This window comes from Chamaea fasciata, unplaced genomic scaffold (genome assembly GCF_029207755.1).
Source record: "Chamaea fasciata isolate MVZ Bird 193981 ecotype frontalis unplaced genomic scaffold, bChaFas1.0.hap1 SCAF_8, whole genome shotgun sequence".
NCBI classification, from domain to species: domain Eukaryota; kingdom Metazoa; phylum Chordata; class Aves; order Passeriformes; family Sylviidae; genus Chamaea; species Chamaea fasciata.
Genome location: NW_027094093.1, coordinates 21,652,510 through 21,672,520, shown reverse-complemented (window position 1 = coordinate 21,672,520; position 20,011 = coordinate 21,652,510). Strand labels below are relative to the sequence as shown.

The 20,011-nt window shown below is 38.9% G+C and overlaps 1 protein-coding gene across 2 annotated transcripts in view; it reads right to left on the bottom strand.

Moving 5' to 3' along the window:
- Window positions 1–20,011, bottom strand: part of FIGN (fidgetin, microtubule severing factor) — a 104,994-nt gene that overhangs the window by 2,665 nt on the left and 82,318 nt on the right. For both annotated transcript variants that reach the window (XM_066190045.1, XM_066190044.1), the window contains one exon: window positions 1–7,411. This exon is cut by the window's left edge and continues 2,665 nt beyond it. In XM_066190045.1, coding sequence (XP_066046142.1) covers window positions 5,163–7,403 — 2,241 coding nt within the window. In that variant the 5' untranslated portion in view covers window positions 7,404–7,411 and the 3' untranslated portion in view covers window positions 1–5,162. The remainder of the gene's footprint in view (window positions 7,412–20,011) is intronic.

The following is a 20,011-nucleotide window of genomic DNA, read 5'->3' as shown; positions in this document are numbered from 1 at the left end:
AAAATGAACCACACAAAGTTTAGGTTTGGAAATAAACTTTTGCTTCTTTTTCTATTATAAAACAAGAAGGAATGAATGTGCTCCCAACCTTGGTGTAGTACAGAACCATTTTATAAATATTTAACATTCTATAGGACTGATTCATATATTCTCACACAACTCTGTGGCAAGGCTGACCCATACTGCCGACATTCTACATATCACTGAGACAGGGAGGTGAAATTTTCCTGCTTTCAGTCTAATTGTCTTTGACAATTGCAGTGCCTAGTGCTACACTGCTTGTGTTGTATTTAAAAACAGGGGAAAGAGTAGAGACTTGTTCATTAAAGATGCAGTATCCCTGGTTCACAAAAATGCATCTGGCAGGTTCAAAATCGAATGTCAACCAAAGGTCCTTGCAGAGTGTGAGCTTCAGTTCATGTATTGGTTAGTCACCAGCACAGCTGGGCTTTTTTTGAATTCTGAAATACTAATATCTCCATGTTTACTAATGTGCTTCATATAAATCTGCAGACAATTAAATGACTTTTCCTTTTTTTTTTTTTTTTTCTTTTTTTAAGTAAAGAGACAAAGCTATTTTTTGGACATGGTGTGTATGCACATATAAATATTATATACACACATGCACACATACAAGATGGAAAGGAGTTAGTGCTGTGAGGACAAGATTAGCTTTCAGAGCTGATGATGAAAACCAACAGATATAGATTATTATACATTGGAGGGATGACTTTCCTAACAAGGGCAGAAATCAGGAGTAATTCCTTTAAGTCAAAAGGGTTATACCACCTTCAAACTGGTGTAAGTGAAAGTGTAGGAGGCCCTACAATTTTTGGTGGCCTTGTTTTGTGACGAAGTTTATCCTTCAGATCTGAATAATACACTCTCCTTCATGATGGAGTGCTTGAGAGAAAAATGCAGGGGGATTATAAGAACAGCCCTTTACCTGAAATAATTTGTATTTGCAGACAGTTAAAACCCTGGTCATATCCCCAAATTTGCTTTCAATGTATTAACGTCTTGATGCAGGAATTAATTTGTAACTCTTTAACTAGACAATCCCCTAAAGAAACATCCTATGAAAATCCACCTAAATATGACCTTGTACCACTTTACAGAGCACAGCCTCCAAATAGCTGGTAAAGACACCCAGATGGTGTTTGGCCTATGTATTTTAATCAGATGGTTGATTTTCCCCTTGGTAGGTTGGTAATGCTCAAGAAAACATTTTGCCCATCTATCTGCATTTGAGTAGAATACAGACTGACTAATAGATAAATAATCCATGTGAAAGTAAATAGCCTTAAAGTAAACTGCCTTCACATTCCATTGATCAGCTCAGTCAGCAAACTTTTATATATTGTCGCTAATGTTCTAAATATTTTGAAGAGAAACATGCCAGAAGTACAGAGTATTTCCATTTCTGTCTCACATAAGGTCATTATGAACTCCTCCTTGAATTGATATTGATCCTTCAGCTTGCAGGAATATTCCTCCCATTTATTTTACTTCTGTTGCTAAAAAATTGTTACTGAAGGTACCAGGAAGAAAAGGAGCTGATGCAGAATGGAACCCACACATAAAAATACGATGTAAAAGAATTTGCAGTGATAGGCTGACACAGCAGATGGTCTTTAACCATTTCAGGTTCCTTAAAATTCATGGTTGTGCCAGTGGCAGGAAGCCCCAGCCAACCAACTGGACATCTCTGTGGCAGCAGCCTCCAGCTTTGTCCAATTGTAAAAGACAATTAACAGTTTTCTACCATGGAAATGTCAAAGACCAGCAAGTATTTCACCCTGAAAACACCATTAAAACATATTTTGTCTCTCTTCTCAAAACCAATCCTACCCTTTGAAACCCGCTCAAGTTCAGGATCGCGCTTCAGCCTTCCCGTACACTCTTTGACTAGAAGGCTGCTGAGAAGGCTGAAGGACCAGCAGCTTGCCAAAACCTGCTCACTAGGGACAAAACGGGCTGAAAGTGGGAGAAGGAAGGAAAGCAATAAGAAGGTCAGGACATGGCAGAGGATTTAGCCAGCTCCAGCCTGAATTCCATCAAAGGAGTGGCCAGAAACCAAGTTGGAGAAAGGTTGAGGTGCCTCCTGTCAGAAGTTCCTGGCCAAGCTCTCACCAAATTCAACGAGCACCCTCCCAAATCTATACTAAGGACAGCTGCTGATAAGGAAAGATTTGGGTAACAATCTGGCTCTGTTTTCGTACCCTTACAGCAGCTGTGATAGGGTGAAGTTTTCCACTTCCGCTGCCCCAAAGCTGGATTGAGACCTGGAGAATGTGAGCATGTGTGTGTGTGGAACTTGCATCTTTCACACCATTTCAGTTTCTGCCTGCTTCTCACTTTGGTTAACATTTAAAAAATCCATTTCCCAGAGTGACTTTTTAAAGAGAATGACTTAAAGCTGGAAGCCAAAGGGACTGTCTATAATTTTGTTTGCTTTTGGTTTTGCTACAAGATAAAAAGAGCAGGGAAAAAAACAGTGCGTAGCTTTCATTTTACAAGCTGCAAAAAAAAATCAGGAGTATAGTTGGGAGAAAGAGTTTATCGAAACTTGTCTGAGCCTTTAAAATGAGCACAGCTCAATAGCAGATAAGAATGGCAATGTCTAAGACAGAAATTGGGTCAGCAATCTGCAACAGTGTACTTGCCAGTGTGATCAGTTTGAACCTACAGCTAATGGGGACATCAGCATCTCCCAAACATGATGGTGGAATGACTGGGGTGAAGAAGCAGCCTGTGGAGGTTTGGGGAAGCAGAAAGACTGGATCATAACAAGGATCATAGACTGTAATTGCTGTTGAAAAGAAAAAGAAAAAAAAAAAAAGAAGAAAAGCAGGTGATGTACTTAAGTCTTACTTTCTATATCCTTAATGAAAGGCACTGTTTTTAAAATGGTACTTTTATCCTTAAAACATAAAGTTTTAGATAGACAAAATGTTTGCCAGGAATCCATCTTAAATTAGATTTTGGTTTATTTGCTCTGTTTTTAGCATGTTCTATCTAAATATATATATATATATTTTAAAAGAAAAATAAAGAAAAGTAATAATCAAGAGTCATAAATTTCCAGCAATATCACAAAATCCCTCATTAGCTTTCTGAACACTCAATGTCTCCATTGATTTAACAAAACGGACAAGGTCTGTACAATTTTTGAGAAGACAAACATGACCTAGTAACAGATTGGTATCTCTCTTCTTGGGGTTTTCAGTGCATTTATTTAATGGTCTTGACGTACATTACTTAAGAGAAACATTAAATGCCAGTGCTTTGCAACAGTTTTGTTACTGTTTCCTTAAAGTAAACAGACAAAAAATACATTCAAAAAAAAGCAAGGCTGTTTTGTTCATGTGATGGCAGAGGCTGTGGGCAGCTGCAACACACACTGCTCTTGCTCAGAGACATTACCCAACATCAGTCAGCTGTCACCAAAAGAGTTGCACAGAAAGCATTAAAGGATAAAAAGAAAGGGGGGGCTGGCGTGGGGGAGAACTGAGCAAAATGCCACACATGCCAGCTAGTCTTTCCAGAAGGAAGACACCAGAATATGCATATTTGGGGGAGGAAAAAGGAGGGGGGAAAAGAGCACTAACCCAGAGAAAAACTTGACTTCAGGGGAAAAAGCAGCAGCTCTCTGAAACTTGTTTAGCAGGTTTGCATTCCTAATGTAATCTGACTTGTGTCGGTGGTGGTTTTTGCCCTATTCCTTACTTTGCTTTCCAAGAGAAATGTAACAAAACCGAGGTAGAAATAATGGTGGGCACACTCCAGCCTGAAAGATTTCTAATGGATGCTAAATGAAGATTGCATTAAGGACAATGAAGCCGTACATACACAACAAAAACTCAACTTTACAGTTTGGGATGGGAAGTAAATGTACTTTGAGGGTTCAGTTTTGCTTTGTTATTTGTACTGTTTGTTTGGTCACAGTCCACTGCACTGCTGTAAACAGCTCTGCAACCCCTAGCTCTGCCAGCGACCTACACTGATTCCACTCCCTACAGCTTCACCAAAATAGCCTCAAAACTACGACTAGAGCCATGCAACAAAGGCCAGCCGTCACAGCTTAAGGTAATTTGCCTCTCAGAATCCTACCAAATCTTACGTTTGACTGTTTCAGATGCTAACATAAACTGATTAAGTGGCTCTTTCATTCATCTATGCACCTTCTAAAGACTGTATCACCTTATTATCAAGGAGCAATATGCTGAAAACTCTTACAGTTTACCAACAAGAAAAATCATTCTACTCTGGTTTAATATGAGAAATTGGCAAGAGAACCATTCCTGAACACTGGGAAATGCTTCTGTTTCTATTTTTAAAAACTGTAAAGCTTCAGTCATATCACACTTTAGTTTTTTCCTGGATACATTCAAAGTAATTTTCCTTGCCATATTCCAATTGTTGAGGTAAACATACATATTTAATATAAAGTAACATTGAAGCCTAGCCTATAACTCTCAGCAGTACATAGTGCTTTCAACACATTCCTTTGAGGTACTGTACAAATCACAATCACTTTCCTGAGTTTTTGCAGACAGAACATTAAAAGAAATGAACTGCAGAAATTAAGGTCCAGATTACCATTACCCTGTTTCACCTGTTCTTAGTTTAACACCACAGAACAGACAGGATTGAGGAATACTGTTGCTCTTAGATTAGCAAAAAATCTGGCTCTCTGTCGCAACACAACCGTTCATCTCTTTAGTCCAATAATGTTTGAAGTTAAAGCTCTTTTTATTAGCACATGCCACCAATGTAATTGTGAGGCAAACAAAAAATAAAGCACCACTTCAGGCACTTGACAGCAACTAAATCTCAAGAACAGCAGAATGGAATCAACACACAGGGTTCATGTCCTTCTGAAATCAACCCACTTGCACCTTGCTCCTTGGTGAGTATTGTCTAGCTTGAACAGAACTGAGCATCAACATGCGCTTTCTGTCATGTGTGGCTTTTTCAGATCAGCAGCTCTTGTTTGATGCACTTTTCCTTCAAGTATACCCTGGCTCTTTAGAGGCAAGGTAAATCGTAGTCTTCCCAGTACCCTTTGCAATTTTAACACTACTGAAAAGGGTTCTCTACCCCTATGTAGCAGATTCTGTGTGTGCCAACATTCATTACATTTTTTTTTTTAAGTAGCATCACTGACTGCAACCAAACATTTTGTTCCATTCAACGTATGTATCAAGCTCTTTTTGAGATATGCTAGGCTGTATCTTGCAGAAAGCATTTTCAAAGTCTTGATATGTAACTGGCCTCAACTGGCTGGGCATAATGGCTGAAAGGTCTGTGGCTGGCATGGCATGGAGTGGGCCCACCACGGCTTCCTGACACAAGTGAGCCACATCTAGTCCAGAAAAGCCTTCTGTGCGCTGGACAAGCAGTGCAACCTCCTTGTCATTGAGACAGTAATTGTGCTGTGAGAGCAGTTGTACTATTATCTGGTGTCTCGCTGTGCTGTCAGGAAGTGGGATTAAAAGTCGTTTCATGAAGTACCTTCGAAGAGATTCATCAATTTCTTCTGGTTTACTCGTGGCGCAAATTACTACTATTTGGTCCTCAGCAGAAGTCAGTACAGTGTCCAGCTGCATAAGGAACTCGGTTCTCATCCGACTTACTGGACTATGTTCTTCACTCACTTGAGAGGAAAGGAGCATGTCAATGTCACTAACAAAAATCACCGAGGGTTGGCGACACCTTGCCACGAGGAAGGAGGCATGGACAATTTTTTCTCCTTCCCCTAACCACTTTGTGACAAGGCCAGAGCCAGTGATTTTGAAAAACGTGGCCCCCAGCTGACTAGCTATACATCTGCCCATTAATGTTTTGCCTGTTCCCCGAGGTCCAAATAAAAGGATGCTCCGAGGTAGAGCAGTCAGTCCATTGAATGCATCTGACCTCAATACTGGCCATAAAACCTCCTCCTTAATGACGGCCTTTACTAGATCTAGGCCAGCAATGTCACTCCAGTCCACAGGAGGTCCTTGGTTGATAATCTCATTGGTAACAAGGTCAATGAGGTGTGTGTCAGTATTCTTCAGTTGCTCGTCCACAGAGTGGTTGGATGAGGTAGCTGCACGAAGTCCCGGGCCTTGCATTGGGTGAGGGAGGAGCTGCCTGTGCTCGTCACCGTGCTCATTCATTACTGGGGAGCTATACTTCCCAAACGAGTCACTCGATCTCGAACCCAGTGAGTTTTTAGTAGTACTATAGGATGGGGGGGTTAGAGCCCTACTGGACTGGCTACTGAATTTCCTTTGCTGTTCAGAGGACATTAGCTGCTTTGTTGGCTTAAATGCTAAGGATGATGTTTCAGCACTTCTGTCAAAACCATTCCCTCTGTTTGCATTTGAAATGCTGTTGTCTGGCATTCGATACATTGGACTCTGTGTAGATCTCTGTTGGCCATAGCTGTAATTTCCATAACTGGAGTCCATTTCTCCTTGCCCTGCCATGTAGAAAGCTTTCCTTTTGAGAGAGCTGGCTGAACTGTTTGTCAGGGCAGATGGTGCGATTGGCGTCAGACCGTGGCCCTGGTAGGAGTAGCTGGGGACAGTGGTTGGGGGCAGAGGGGTTGGAGCAGGGATTCCTGAAGGCAGGTAAGCTGAGGGTGGTGGGGCACCCCCAGGGCTGTACCCAGGGCCAACAGCAGTTTGAGGAGGGTAACTGGCAGAAGGGTAGCTGTAACTGGAGAGATTGGAGGTCCCGTTGTAGCCAGGGACGAGGGTTGGTGGTGGCGGCGGCGGTGGGGGCTGTAGAAGTCCCGAGCTGTGCAGGGGGGATGGATGAGGGGATGGAAGTGCAGGTGCTGGCTGGCCGCTGTAACTGGTATGCAAATATGAGCCGTTGTATCCTGTGGCATATTCCTGAGACGGGAGCCCTGAATGAAGACTGGGAACAGTGTGACTTCCACAGGTGCTGCTGGAGTAACTGGGTTCAGCCAGGTTACTGGCTACACCAGGAGAGCTCCCAATGCTGGCTGAGACATCTGCGGGAGGGAGGGCTGCACTTACCCCAGCCTTGCTGGCGGTGATGACATCTGGGACACAGTTCATGGGATACACGCTCTCCGAGTTCAAGGATGGCTGCCAAGGCTCGCTTTCATTCTTCCGACCATTCACCAGCCCCGAGGGAGCTTCAGAGTAATTGCTGAGAATGGGTCGCTCAGCCGGGCCTTCCAAAATCCCGGAATATTTTTCTGCATACTTTTTCAGAAGGTTGGAGGCGGTCAGAGCCGAGATGTCGTCGTTGGCCCAGGCGTACTGGTACGTGCGCTGCAGGTGCCCCCGGTAGGCTTCCACCTTGTGGGCTGGGGACCGGGTGGTTGAAGTGATATCGAAGTGCTGTTCTGGCCACTGGGCATGCTCCGGCGTCCACTGCATCTTCAAGCCTAGGGCAGTAGGAAACAACAAAGTTAACAGTGACCTCGGCTTTTTCCTTATGTTTTCAAATGAGTTCTCAAACGTACAGTCTGTGAACTTCTTCAGCTCTCTGAAACACCATTCTTAAAACCACAAGTCCTTAAGGAAAGAAAAGGTAACGCCCTTAAGAATCGGTATGGTTGGTTTGTTACAGGCACATACACACATAGACAAATTTTTTGCCAATTCAGTACAGGATGAATTTTTTGTTTAAAAAATATAGCTAATGCTATAGCTCTCAAAATAATTAAATAAAATTCTGTATATTTTAAATACTCAGAGTGGAGATTTACTGTAAACATACAAGGCATCCAACTGCTCTGTCCTCTTTCATCGCTGTTTCAGTTTTATATTTTAACCAATATAAAAATATGAGACACAGCTGACAGATCACATCTAGGATACCTCTCTTATTTGGTACTGAACACCTAGTTAGCAGAGTATAATGCACCCTGCACAGAACAATATGACACAGACATAGCAGGTCATTCCATAATCCAACTCTCATCTAAAGTGGTCCACGACAGTTTCAAATCTGCTTCGTGGAGTGCAGCAAAGCAATCTCCCAGGCAGCGCTCTGTCGCTTTCATCACACAAAGCCTACAACTCGGTATGAATTACAACTGGCTCCTTTCTGCCTCTCAGTTCTGTTGTTGAGGGTCTGGAAAAAAAAAAAAAAAACAAGCATGACTTGTCTGTCGGTCTCCTTGCTTGCTTTCTCTTCCCCCCCTCTGCTTCACAGCCTCCAGGGTACAAAGAAAGAGGGTTAAAGAAAAAAATAAAGGAAAAAAAAGGATGAAGAAAAGGAAAAAGAAATGAAGCCAAGTCCCTAAAAGTTCTGTGGCTTCCAGAGCTAGCTATAAAAAAACCCCAAAACAAAAAGTACAAAACCAAAATCAAACCTCTCATAAAAAAAAAAGCAAATGTCATTTTAAAGCAATTTATCTTTTAATAATGTGATGTGAATAATCCCTACTCTTCGTAATCCACTGCAATAGGTAAGAGCAATTTACAAGCATTAAGATAACCCCCTCCAACTTGTAACTATGCATGGTAGACACATTGCTGGGTTTTGTACAGCTGTATCAAATAGACCTCCTTAATCTCTCTCGTATTACCAAAAGTGATTTTTGCAAACAGTCTTGTGCCCTCTGGCACAGATTCCCTGATAAGGAGGAGGCCTAGTCGAAATGAAGCATCTGTGGCACTAGCTCCCCTCTGAATTACTGCAGTCTATTTTGACAGCTTCTACCCCCTCCTGTTTCTCTCCCCAACCCCTTTAGCTCTTCATTGCCTGACTCTGGCATCTGACATGGCCAGCTTAGCCTCGCTGAGCTAAACCTAACACAGAACAAAGTTTGGTAACAGAATGGCATGTTTATTCCCTTCTGACTCCCTCTTCCTTGTTTGCAAAACCACTGCACCAGACACTGGAAGTTAATTAGCAGGATGATGCTGTGCTAATTGTGTTAATTTACAAGGTTTTAGTCAAAGAGAATCATGCCAGGGCTGGCACTGCTGTCATGCTTCCGACTTAATGATTAAGAAATACTGAAAACAAGGTGGGAAGGATTGCAGTAATTACACAATAAATGAATAAAGCAACAGATTCATTTGCAATTATATTTTATTGTGGTTGCACTCATTTGCATTTGGATTCTTTTTTTTTTCTTTTTTGGATTCATGTATTTGCAAATCACCAAATCATTTAAATTTAGGCTGAAAATGGCAAAGTACCTCTAATTGAGCCTTATATTTTATTAGTACAACTACTGCAAATCTCACTCCCCCTGAGCATGCCATTGATTACTTGTGGATTTTTTTTCTTCCTGAGCATTCTCTTTCTCATTTTTCAAACATTTTGACAACTTGATAAAAATGTCTGTTAACAATTATACAGTCATCCTAGAAAAGTTAACTCAGAGAAGTGCTTTTGACAAATGCAGCTTTGAGACTGAGGTTTAGTCAGATTTATTTCTATCATTTAGCATTAATATAATATTTTTTGCTAATTGTTTCTCATGTTTCAACCATTACCTTTCAGAGGGAGTAAGTATATCACAAAATTGGGAGAAATTATAGAAATCATGTATTTAAATAGCTGCATTTAAAAAATACAATTTTAATGAGAAACTATCAGAAGTTTCCAGAAATCACACTTTGTTAAATTCTGCTAGAAATCTGAAGAACAAATCACCAAGACCCAATTGCCAGTAATCAGTATCTGAAATTATTCTAATGTCATGAGAAATACCACAAGGTTTTTTAAAACCCAAAAACATTAATGTTCCTGTAACATAGAGCTGCATGACAGCACACAAGTTCACTGCCCCATTAAAAAAACAAAAAAGTCAAACAAAACCAACAAACAAACAAAACTTGTGTTCTGCAATGTTTTGCTTATAAGGTTACCAAAACACTGAAAGCTTCTGTTACAGAGCTGGTAGAAAAACTTGAGAAGGTTGATGTTTCACTAGATACTAATGAACAGATGCCATGGGAAAGACTCTTCGCAAAGAAAGCACTAAAGCAGCAGTGAAACTCTGGAAAAAGAAGGCAAAATAGACATGGATGGAGCAGGGAAGCTGATAGGGCTGTATTTGTCCTCTAGTTAATGAATATGCTTTTGGCACATTGTTTTTACTGCTTCTAAAAGGAGGCCTATTCAATTTAAAGAGATAAAAGAATGCACTAGGTCAGAGCTTAACAACATCACACATTAGCTATTCTGTAAGTTTTCAAGATACCTTCCACAAATACTTTAAAAATTTCATCAGTTGGTCTTTTTTATTTAGAATGGATCAGGTGATTTTTAAAATAAAATAATTAAATTTATAGACACAGTGGAGAGATGTATTTCGATTGTGCAAAAATTCAATTCTTTGAATTTTATTAATCTAGATTAATTTCTTTTCCTTATTATGAGGCTGCAAGAGAATGTCAGAAAATCTAAATTATCCATTGTAAGAGGAAGGAAAAATCACATCATCGGCATTCTTTCTTTAGAATAATTGCTAGATAGACCAGTAGTTTCACACTGTCATGCTATCTTTGGATATGCTCACTGAACAATAATTGAAAGTTTATTTATTGATGCATATTAAATACCAGTGAATTTAACAAAGGCTGTAAAGGCAGGATTAGGCTTTGATTAGATAAGCTTAAGAGAACAGGACTGTTCTCATCCCATGAAACATGAGCATTTATTCCAGCACATCGCAATCATTAGTGTTATTTGGAAGCATAGGTTAATAGTTAACCATAAGCATATTTTTTGCATTAGTAAGCAGTGAAGAAATCTGAATTTACATGAAGTCTACTGGAATGGTCTGGACTGGGGGGCACAAAGAGCCATTTCCTCAATTTGATATTAATTGAAAAAGCAGAAAACTTTTGCTAGGTTTGACTCTATTTGATAATAGTTCACAAATTGTTTGACAAAAGTCAAATGTCTGATTTGGGAGAAAAAAAAAGAAACAGCAGCTGTTGTGCTTTTTAATTACGCAAACATTTCCCTTCCCTCTGCCCATCCTCAGCCCCAAATTGCTTAATGTTTGTAGCCACTACCTCTCCATATTTCAAACTGTATTTTATTAATTACTTTTTTGTTTGAGCTGATACATATTTCTGCATTTCTTTTGTTAGGAATCCAAATGCTGATATAAACATCTAAAATCAGGTAAATCAGGGCATATTTAGAGGTTACATTTTTTATTTCAGTGTAATTTAAACTCTGACATAAACCACAGTCCTGCAGATAGTGTATTTGGCTAATAACGTTCTGAAAATCCAGAAGCAATGCAAGGCTGAATGTATTTTTTTTAATAAAATAATCTTTGCTAACTTAGGAATCCTCTGAACTATCGACATTTTTGAACTGTGTAAAGTGTGCTGGTACAGGCTCTAAAAGGCAAAAGGAAAGGATTCTGTTCTTTAAGTACAGGTATGTACTTATCAGAGAATTGCCTTTAAGATAAATTTAATACATTATATAGAGAGGCAGTGTAGGCTATTTTAGCAGTATCTATTTTTCCTTGTCCTGACAACCTTGCCATACATCCCTGCTCCATAATTCTTACAGTTGGATCCATCTGGATTACATTTAAAGTAATTATAGTCAACAATTTCATTATGGAATTACTTCAAACTTAGTGTTTGACCATATTTCCCCTTCTAATATTGTGCACTTAGCCTGAAAACAGAAAATTTAATACACAATACTTCATCTGTTGCACATATAATAATTCCATATGGCCAAAAGCTACTTACATATTCAGATATACGAATTCAAATTAAAAACCAGAAAAAACCCAACCAAACAAAAAGGAAAAAAAAGCCAGAGTTACAAAAAATTAACATTGCAATCTGAATGCAAAAAGGAACAAGCAACATCCTACACATCCTCACTGTCCAACGGGGCCTAATCCTGCTGGGAGCTCAGATGAGTTTCTGCATACAAAGAACCCCCCAGTGCTGGTGCCCTCAGTACCAGGTCAAAACTTCTCATCCCCTTACAGGATTGCATCTGTCAAAAAAGATAAATAACTAGCCTTTGCTTTCAATTTAAATACAAGGGTTTCTGTTGAAAACAGGCATGGGAACATGGTCCAGAAATAGGACCACACTGGGTAAAACCACCACAAAGGATTTACAGTGTGCCAACTCACCAACTTGCCTAGCAACAACAATGTGCTTTAGAGAAAGGATACTGGGACTTTAGTAAACCTTTCATCTGTTCACACCTGTAATAAAATAATCAAATGAAATCATATGCAGCTGTGGATTTCTGAAGATACTGGAAGAGATTGCACTGCACTTCTACAGATGCTGATGAAAAAATCCCTAAATGTCCCAGAGCTGCTGTGCACAAGGCACTAGAAGCAGGGCAGTACACCAACCCTCCCAGCTAGGGATCCAAGTTTCAGTTTGGATCAGGGGACTTCAACTGTTCCTTCAACATACCTGAGGCAAAAGAAAATAATTCTTCTCTTCTTGTGGTCTCTCTTTTCCTGCCCCATTCACCCCTGCAGTGCATAGGTCCTACCTAGCACAGATCTGCAGCTTCTGTTGCAAGCATCAGGAGCCCAAGCAGGTTCTTCACTTTAGGCCTGTTGTTAAATATGATCTGAGGAACTGCCTAATGCACTGTTGAAAAGGGCCTGCACTGCACCAGGGGTGAAAGCAAATGGATGCTTTGGCTAAGTGTCCATGGCAGATGGGTAGGAGCACACTGCTGCAAAGTAGGAAACAACTCCAAAGCCACAGCTACAAGTACCACCAACCACTTTCCCTCTAGACTTGAAAGTGCATGTGAACTTCATCACTTTGGATTGCTTACACATTTAGCCTAGGACCCCCAAAACTCTCCTTGTCCACTGAACTACTACCCTCAGCCCTGTCCCCAGTTATTCAAGACACTGAGTATTTACACAACAGACCACAATGATTTTAGCCAAGGGTTTGCTTCCTGTGGACATGCAGAGATTGGCACTGCCAAAAGAGCTACTGACTTGAATAGAAGTTTCATTGGGAACATGCCAGTATACCTCAAACCCCTTACTTCAGTGAGGGCTGAAGGTATTAGTACCTTGAGGATTAGGCCATGAAGTCACATTTTAAAGTCCTTCTCAAGTATGGGGCAGAGCTGAATAAATGAGTCATGCCGTAACCGCTGTTCAAGATGTAGGACACACAGCTCCCTGGATTTGTACTAAATCTGATAATATTTTATAAGACTGTATACTGTCACATGTCCCGTAATAATAAAAATTAATTCAAGATAAAACAGTTCTTTTACACTGAATTTTTTATTAATAAGCATAATTTCAGCTGTTTGAAGATAGTGCAACTGATCTCTCTTAATTGGAAACAGGAGGGATTTTGAAGAGTGGATTGAGCTAATTATGTTTTGCAGGGGAAATAAAAAAAGGAAAGAAAATGATTCCCACATTTATTTTCTAATTACTCAGTGAAGACCTCTGCTCTAGTCCATGAGGAACTCCTTTGACGTCAAAGGACTCGGTGGGAGGATGAGCCTCCAACTGAGATGCCCAGCTGTACAGTCCCAACTTTGTAAGCTTTTTTCAGTAAGTGGCAGCTACAAACTCATAAAAATAGGCCTGGAAAGTGCTCTCATCATTTTCTTGGTAGGGGTCTGTTCTTCCTCTTACTAATGCCCCACACATAGGTGGGAGCAAGCTGTTGGTAGGGTATTTACAAAATGATTTCCATCTAGCAAGGATAGTGAAAGCATTTCAATCTTTAAAACAAAACACTTAAATCATGAGTAATATGAAGGATCACATATATGTCAACAGCACTTAAAGATGAAAGCGGTAAGAAAAATGCAACATATTTTATGAGAGCCTGGAACCGTTAAAAACTAAATTATGAAATTAAAAACGAGTTCCAAACTGATACACCCCAATTATCTAACTTAAATACTGTCAAATGATTATTCTTTTAAAAATCACACTTTCACACCTTACAACAGCAAACTGCAATACATCTACAGCAAATGAGTTCTCTTCCCACAAGCCCCCTCCCTGTCATTTACGTAAAGCAGCCTTTGATAGTCACAAAGACATTCCTGGCTGAACAGCCTTTAGAAGATCCATTAGCTTCAAAGGCCTTAAGGAACAGAAATAAGGAGAAATAATAGTCAAACAAGCAAAGGGAAACTATGTCCAGAGATGACAGTGGCATATTTCGCTAGCAGAAGCAGGCTGGATGCGGAGGCCAGCCTGGCAGCAGCCCGCAGATGCGGCTGGCAGGGGCTGGAGCTGTCACTGAGGCACTCCCAGGACCTCCCAGCCCGCTGCCCACTGCAGAGGTGCTGGTTTCTCTGCAGCAGCAGCCCCTGACACAAAACCATCCTTGTCGTGTAATCACACTGATGCACAATCACCGTGCGCCATAAGTAAAACCATTTATGCACATGTGCGTTGGAACCCATCGATGTAAAGGACTGGTCATATTTGTGATTAAATGCAATTTATCTTTGAAATATTTTATTATGTTGGTTTGCCCTCACCATACTAATTTGCTCATAATACTTTTCTAAACCAACTAGAAAACACACTAACAAAAACAATAACTGAATTTTCTTTTACTCTATTATGATGCTTCCTCTTGCCAGGATTTACATTTTCAAGCTGTTTTTGTCAAGTATCTCTGAACCATACCATGTCTTTAAAGGACCTAGCATGCTTTGTCAGTGTCAAATTAATAAGATCATAATAATTTCTGAGAGAATACTCAGAAGAACAATAGCTGTAAACAAATGTAAGCATAACTTACATGAAAAAAATTACTTCTTGCAGTCCACTGAACACACACTTATAGCTATAATGTATTTTTAAAAGATCTAATATACCACATAATCCGCAATTTAGGCCCATATAAACATGAAAATCAATATAACTGCTGTAGGATACCTAATGCTTCTGAGAATTAGAATATTCATATGATAAAATATAATAATGAACGAATACGGAGTCTGGCCACTTGGCACAAGTATTTATGCATATTTGAAAACGCAAAATATTTTAGACCTGGAGTGTGATTGTGCTCCCACTGAAGTGCTTATTTCAAGACTCAAATAAACCCAACTGAAGCTTTTAGAAGTGCAGCAAAATGCATACTCTCTTTTTAGGCAACAAAATAGCAGAAGTAGCCTTTTATTTGGTTTTTCTTCAAGAAGTGGAGTTTGAAGCACATTTACCTTGAAAGAACGTAACACAAATCCTTAAAAGCAGAGCAGACAAAATACCTTCATGCTTTATCGTGTTTCTCACATAATCAGCTGAAGCAGGTGAAACACAAAACCCTGAACTTGTTTTTTAGCAAGTAAGTGAGAGGCAAAAGGAATAAATTTTCAGCACTAGGGAGCCTGTTATGGAACATTCGGATCTTGACCTAAGAGCTTCTAGGAAAAAAACCCTTTAATATCTGAAAATTATAACTTTCAAATACTGGATTCTGTTATTTTTCCATTTGTGTTGCTAATCATGTTTTAGCAGATGGTTTCCTTTTACTCTTTCATTCACATTTAGAATTATTGCTTCGGTTCCTTGCCACTAATAAAGCTTTTTTGAAACCCTTTTTTCATGTATCGTAAATCCATTAAGACAATTTCCTTCTTAAGCTCACTTCCTTTTGCCAAATAAAGATCATCAGGACATACCACATGTGTCCAAAGGGACAGCAGAGCTAATGAATATGTATGTTTTATGTCACAACAGAGCACTCCCCTTGTTCTGCAGTATCGACCTTCTCTTATGTGAGTAAATAACAGGTGAGCACTTGTGCATGAGGATAAATGGGGTTAAAACTGCCATACAGGGACATACCTTATTTGAACAAAGTGGGTGCACAATAAATACAGATTTAACTGATGCTGAGTTATTTTTATATCATGTTGTTCCAAAATGTTAGAAAATCACCTTGCTTTAAAACATAAGAGAAGTTAGACAGCAAGCATTATTTAAAATATATTTCCCTTCAATCAACAGCAGCAGCACTCTGTATAAACTCCACTATAATAAAATTTTAACATATTTTTTCACTCATCATATCTTAAAAAAGTGGGTATGTATTTCACAGCTTTATGTATAGCAACAAAAGCTTAATTCCAGAGATTCATCTAGCCAGCTCTATTTGCTTTAAAAATATGAAGGTAAAGCTCAATTTCAATAAGTTTCAAATTACTGTAGTCAGGTTTGACCCATTACATTCAACTAACGTAAGTGAAAAAGCAAATTTATATGGGCCAGTAGCACAATGCTCTGGCTTGGAACCATGAATACCACTTTCCTTTTAAAGCACTTATTTCAAAACCTACCCTTATAGGACAGGTACGAACAGTTGCTTTACTCAGATTAGAGTACCTCTGCTAATTAGCTAAATGAGAACAAATACTGATTAAATGTATATATAGAAGTAATCTGATACTCAAGGAAAAAAAATCCCTAACATGTGTCCATAGTATACAAAGCTTTCACAAAAATTGTTTATGTTATTTATGCTTTTTGGCAATCTGCACATTAATTTTTAATGAAATAGTAAAGAGAGTTGCGTCTCACACTTCAGTAAAAATATTCTATAGCCAGGACTGGTTGACATAGTGCATTAATTCAGTGTCCTTCACTCCTGGGACCTGTGTATAATTTAGTCCAGCCTGAAGAAAATAACTTTGATCTGAAGGCTGTGGAAAAAGCTACATATGAAATGAGTTTTGGTGGGTTTAGTGTTGTTTCTTATATACAAGACGACATATGAAGATAAACTGCTTTAGAATGCTCCTGACATGGCCCAGGATTAAGAGCAGGGAGCTCTTAGCAGAGCTCATCCACTCTCTCCCTTTTTCCCATCGTACCAGACACACACCACACACATTTTTCTCTACTATACGCATCAGAGCAGCTACTGCTGGCACACACTGCCTTTCCAAAGAGAATATCCTGTGCAAAAGGATTGCATTATCAACCTGTACACTGATTTGGTGTTCCCATTAAAACCCAAACAAACAACAATGTCTGTATTACAATATGGGAGATCATGTTGTTGTGTAAGAAGGGATGATGTTAGCACATGGAACCCGAGATTTCCTCCTCAGGGCAGGGAACACCTAAGATAAGTCATCAGAACTGTACTAATCACGCTCATAGGGAAAAAAGAGCTCTGGCACAGCTCCTTCCCCGGCTCGGCTGTGCGAGCAGCTGACCCTTCCTTTCCTTCCTGCTCCCCCCAAAGCAGAGAAACAAGATTAAAAGCAGAAGCACAACCAAAGAACTGTCATCCTAGAAAAACTAAGCTGAGATAAATCTTTCCCCCACTTAAACCTTTCAATTACTGTATTTCACAAATTCCAAAGATTCTTCCTTGCTCACTCAATAAAATGTATCTGAATTAGCTACTGAAAAATGGAATATAGCCAATTTTTTGCATGCTCTTGGTTTGGGACTTAGTGTATTATTTCCTGAGCATTTGAAAGGAACTATATAGATTGTTCAGTTGGCTTGACAAATTATCTGGGGGACGGGGAGAGGAGGAACAGGGAATTTTCTATAGACAAATATAGAAATATCTCTCTCTCTCTTCTCTCTCTCTCTCTCTCCATTTATATATTTTAGACACACAGGCACCAAGGCACCAGAGAGAGAATGTCTCAACTGAGAAACTGAACTCTGTGTATGCTGATATCTGTGTATGCTGATATTTTCTCCATATTCCTGGAGAGAGTGGTAAGGAAAAGAGACTAACTCATCATATTAGATATTGGTTCTCCTTTCTCAAAAAAAAAAAAAAAAAAAAAAAAAAAAAAAAAAAAAAAAAAAAGTAAAATTCATCCTGCAACAGGAAAAGTTAAGCCATGTCCTAAGACACACAGTTTGTCATTGAGAGGGTGCACGGGCAGAAAAAAAATAACATACTGATTTTAAAAACAGAAAGAAATTTTAGAGCCCAGCTGATAAAATGTCACATTCCTTTGCAGCTATCACACAAATTTAGCCATTTCTGTAAACAGCCCTCAAGATGCAACAAAAATCTAAACCATGCAATGATTTTATCAATAACTAGCTGAGTACTGTTGATAGCTTAAATAACAATAATCTGTGTTATTTTTCTGTAATTTTCTCCATAGTCTTATTGCATATGTAGTCACCTAATGATGAAATACTTTTAAAATTTGCTTCAGGGTACAGAAGTCAAGCTCCACTGATTTGCATCTCAAAGCGCACTACAGGCACACATTTGTATAGCAGAATAATAGCACTTGTGTTTGTATGCAGCTAAAAAAAACCCCAACTCCCCCCCACTATTTTACTTGATGTTTAGTGATGCACACTGATGAAAGTCCCCTCACAAAATACATACAAAATATAACAGCTAACTGTAAGGATTTCAAAAACAAGGTAGAAAGGTAACATCACAAAAAGGAGCCAAAAAGGGGTTTTGGGGTCAATACAAGAGACTTAGACCCCAGGTTCATGGGCTTGATTCTTCCGTCACTTCTCTGGTTTGAAGTCAGAAGAACAACTGAAGTTTACAATTTGTTGCAAAGGAGATAAATGTGCCATATTAAAACGTGTTAATTACACAAATTACATTTTATTCACCAGTGTTTGGGGTGTGTGCTTAATAAAAATTCATCACAGAAAATATTTCATTAAAATCTTGATAGAGAGTACTGATATTCACTGCATTAGCTCAGTTTCTGATTAATTTCCTATGTCTAATTAGGTGGCATTCAAACTTTATTGAATGTGAGCCTTCCTTAAATTCACTGTAAACTGACTGGACAGTGTCTGATTTCAGCCACATTCTGAGACACCAGTCCAACAATTATAAGCTTAAATTATTTTTTCTAATAACACTTTTCATCCAGAATGTGTAAGTAGCATACAAGAATGACTTAAAGAGTGTTCAGCACTAATATAATTAAACACACTTAGCATCAAGAATTAAGTTCACAAACAAACAGATACTCACTGAAGTATCTGATATCTGTAGTAAACATTTCTTAAAAGTTGTGTTTACTCAAGAAAAATAATTTTTAAATTTAAAACAAAGACCAGATTGAATTATGAGGTACTGTGAATGCTGTGAGAGTTTTGTGATTGCATGTAAAAGATTTACAGATCTGTAAAAGATTTACAGATAACAATTGAAAGGTGCATTACACTAATCAGAGGAACGCATACCCTCTGCAAAGCAGGTAGGAGTGAATCATTTTAATTTTCTCTCTTCTTACAGTTTTACTATTACACAAGGGAAGCAGAGGAAACCTAAATATGACCCTATTTAGATATACTAACTGAAAAGCCTTTGTAGAATTTTTAAGCAAACAGGATTGTGCTTCCAATGCTGCCCATCTAGTTTTCCAATGTGTTAAATTGGATGGCTACTTGGACAGCTCTCTATTCATTACTGAACTGTGGAAAGGAAACACAGAGGTGGCATTTTCCTTTTAAACCATCTAACGCCTTGTAGCCAGATTCCAAAGCATCAAGGAGAGATTTTTTTTTTCTTTTTTTTTTTTTTTTTTTTTTTTTTTTGCTAGACAAGCTGTCGTAATTGAAATGAAGTCTAATCAGACTCATTACTGTTTTCAGCAATTTGCACCACCAAAGATGCTTATTAGGTAACAGTGTTTAATAAACCACTCTTTAGAAAACTACCAGTAATGAGCTCTTAACAGCCAATCTTTAGCGTGAATGTAATGTGAAAAGTGTTCCTAGCACTGAATAGATTTTCACATTTAGTAGTGTCATAATTAAGCTCAAGGAATTGGTAGCTGTGATGATAGATATTTACTGCAATATAGACTTTCCTCCCTGTGAAAATATATTTGAAAATACTTGGGGTTCAATATTTCCAGAGGAAATTTTAAAACTGCCTAAAATACTGTGCAAGGCTGGATTGGGTTTATAAATGATACTTAATCAGAGTATTTACGGAATGTACAGAGTACTGCGAGTCCAGTATCAACTACAAAGAATGCATAAAGTTAATTCCACCTAGCTTTGTTTGACTGCTCTTCCATCTCTTAAAAATTCCAGTCATTA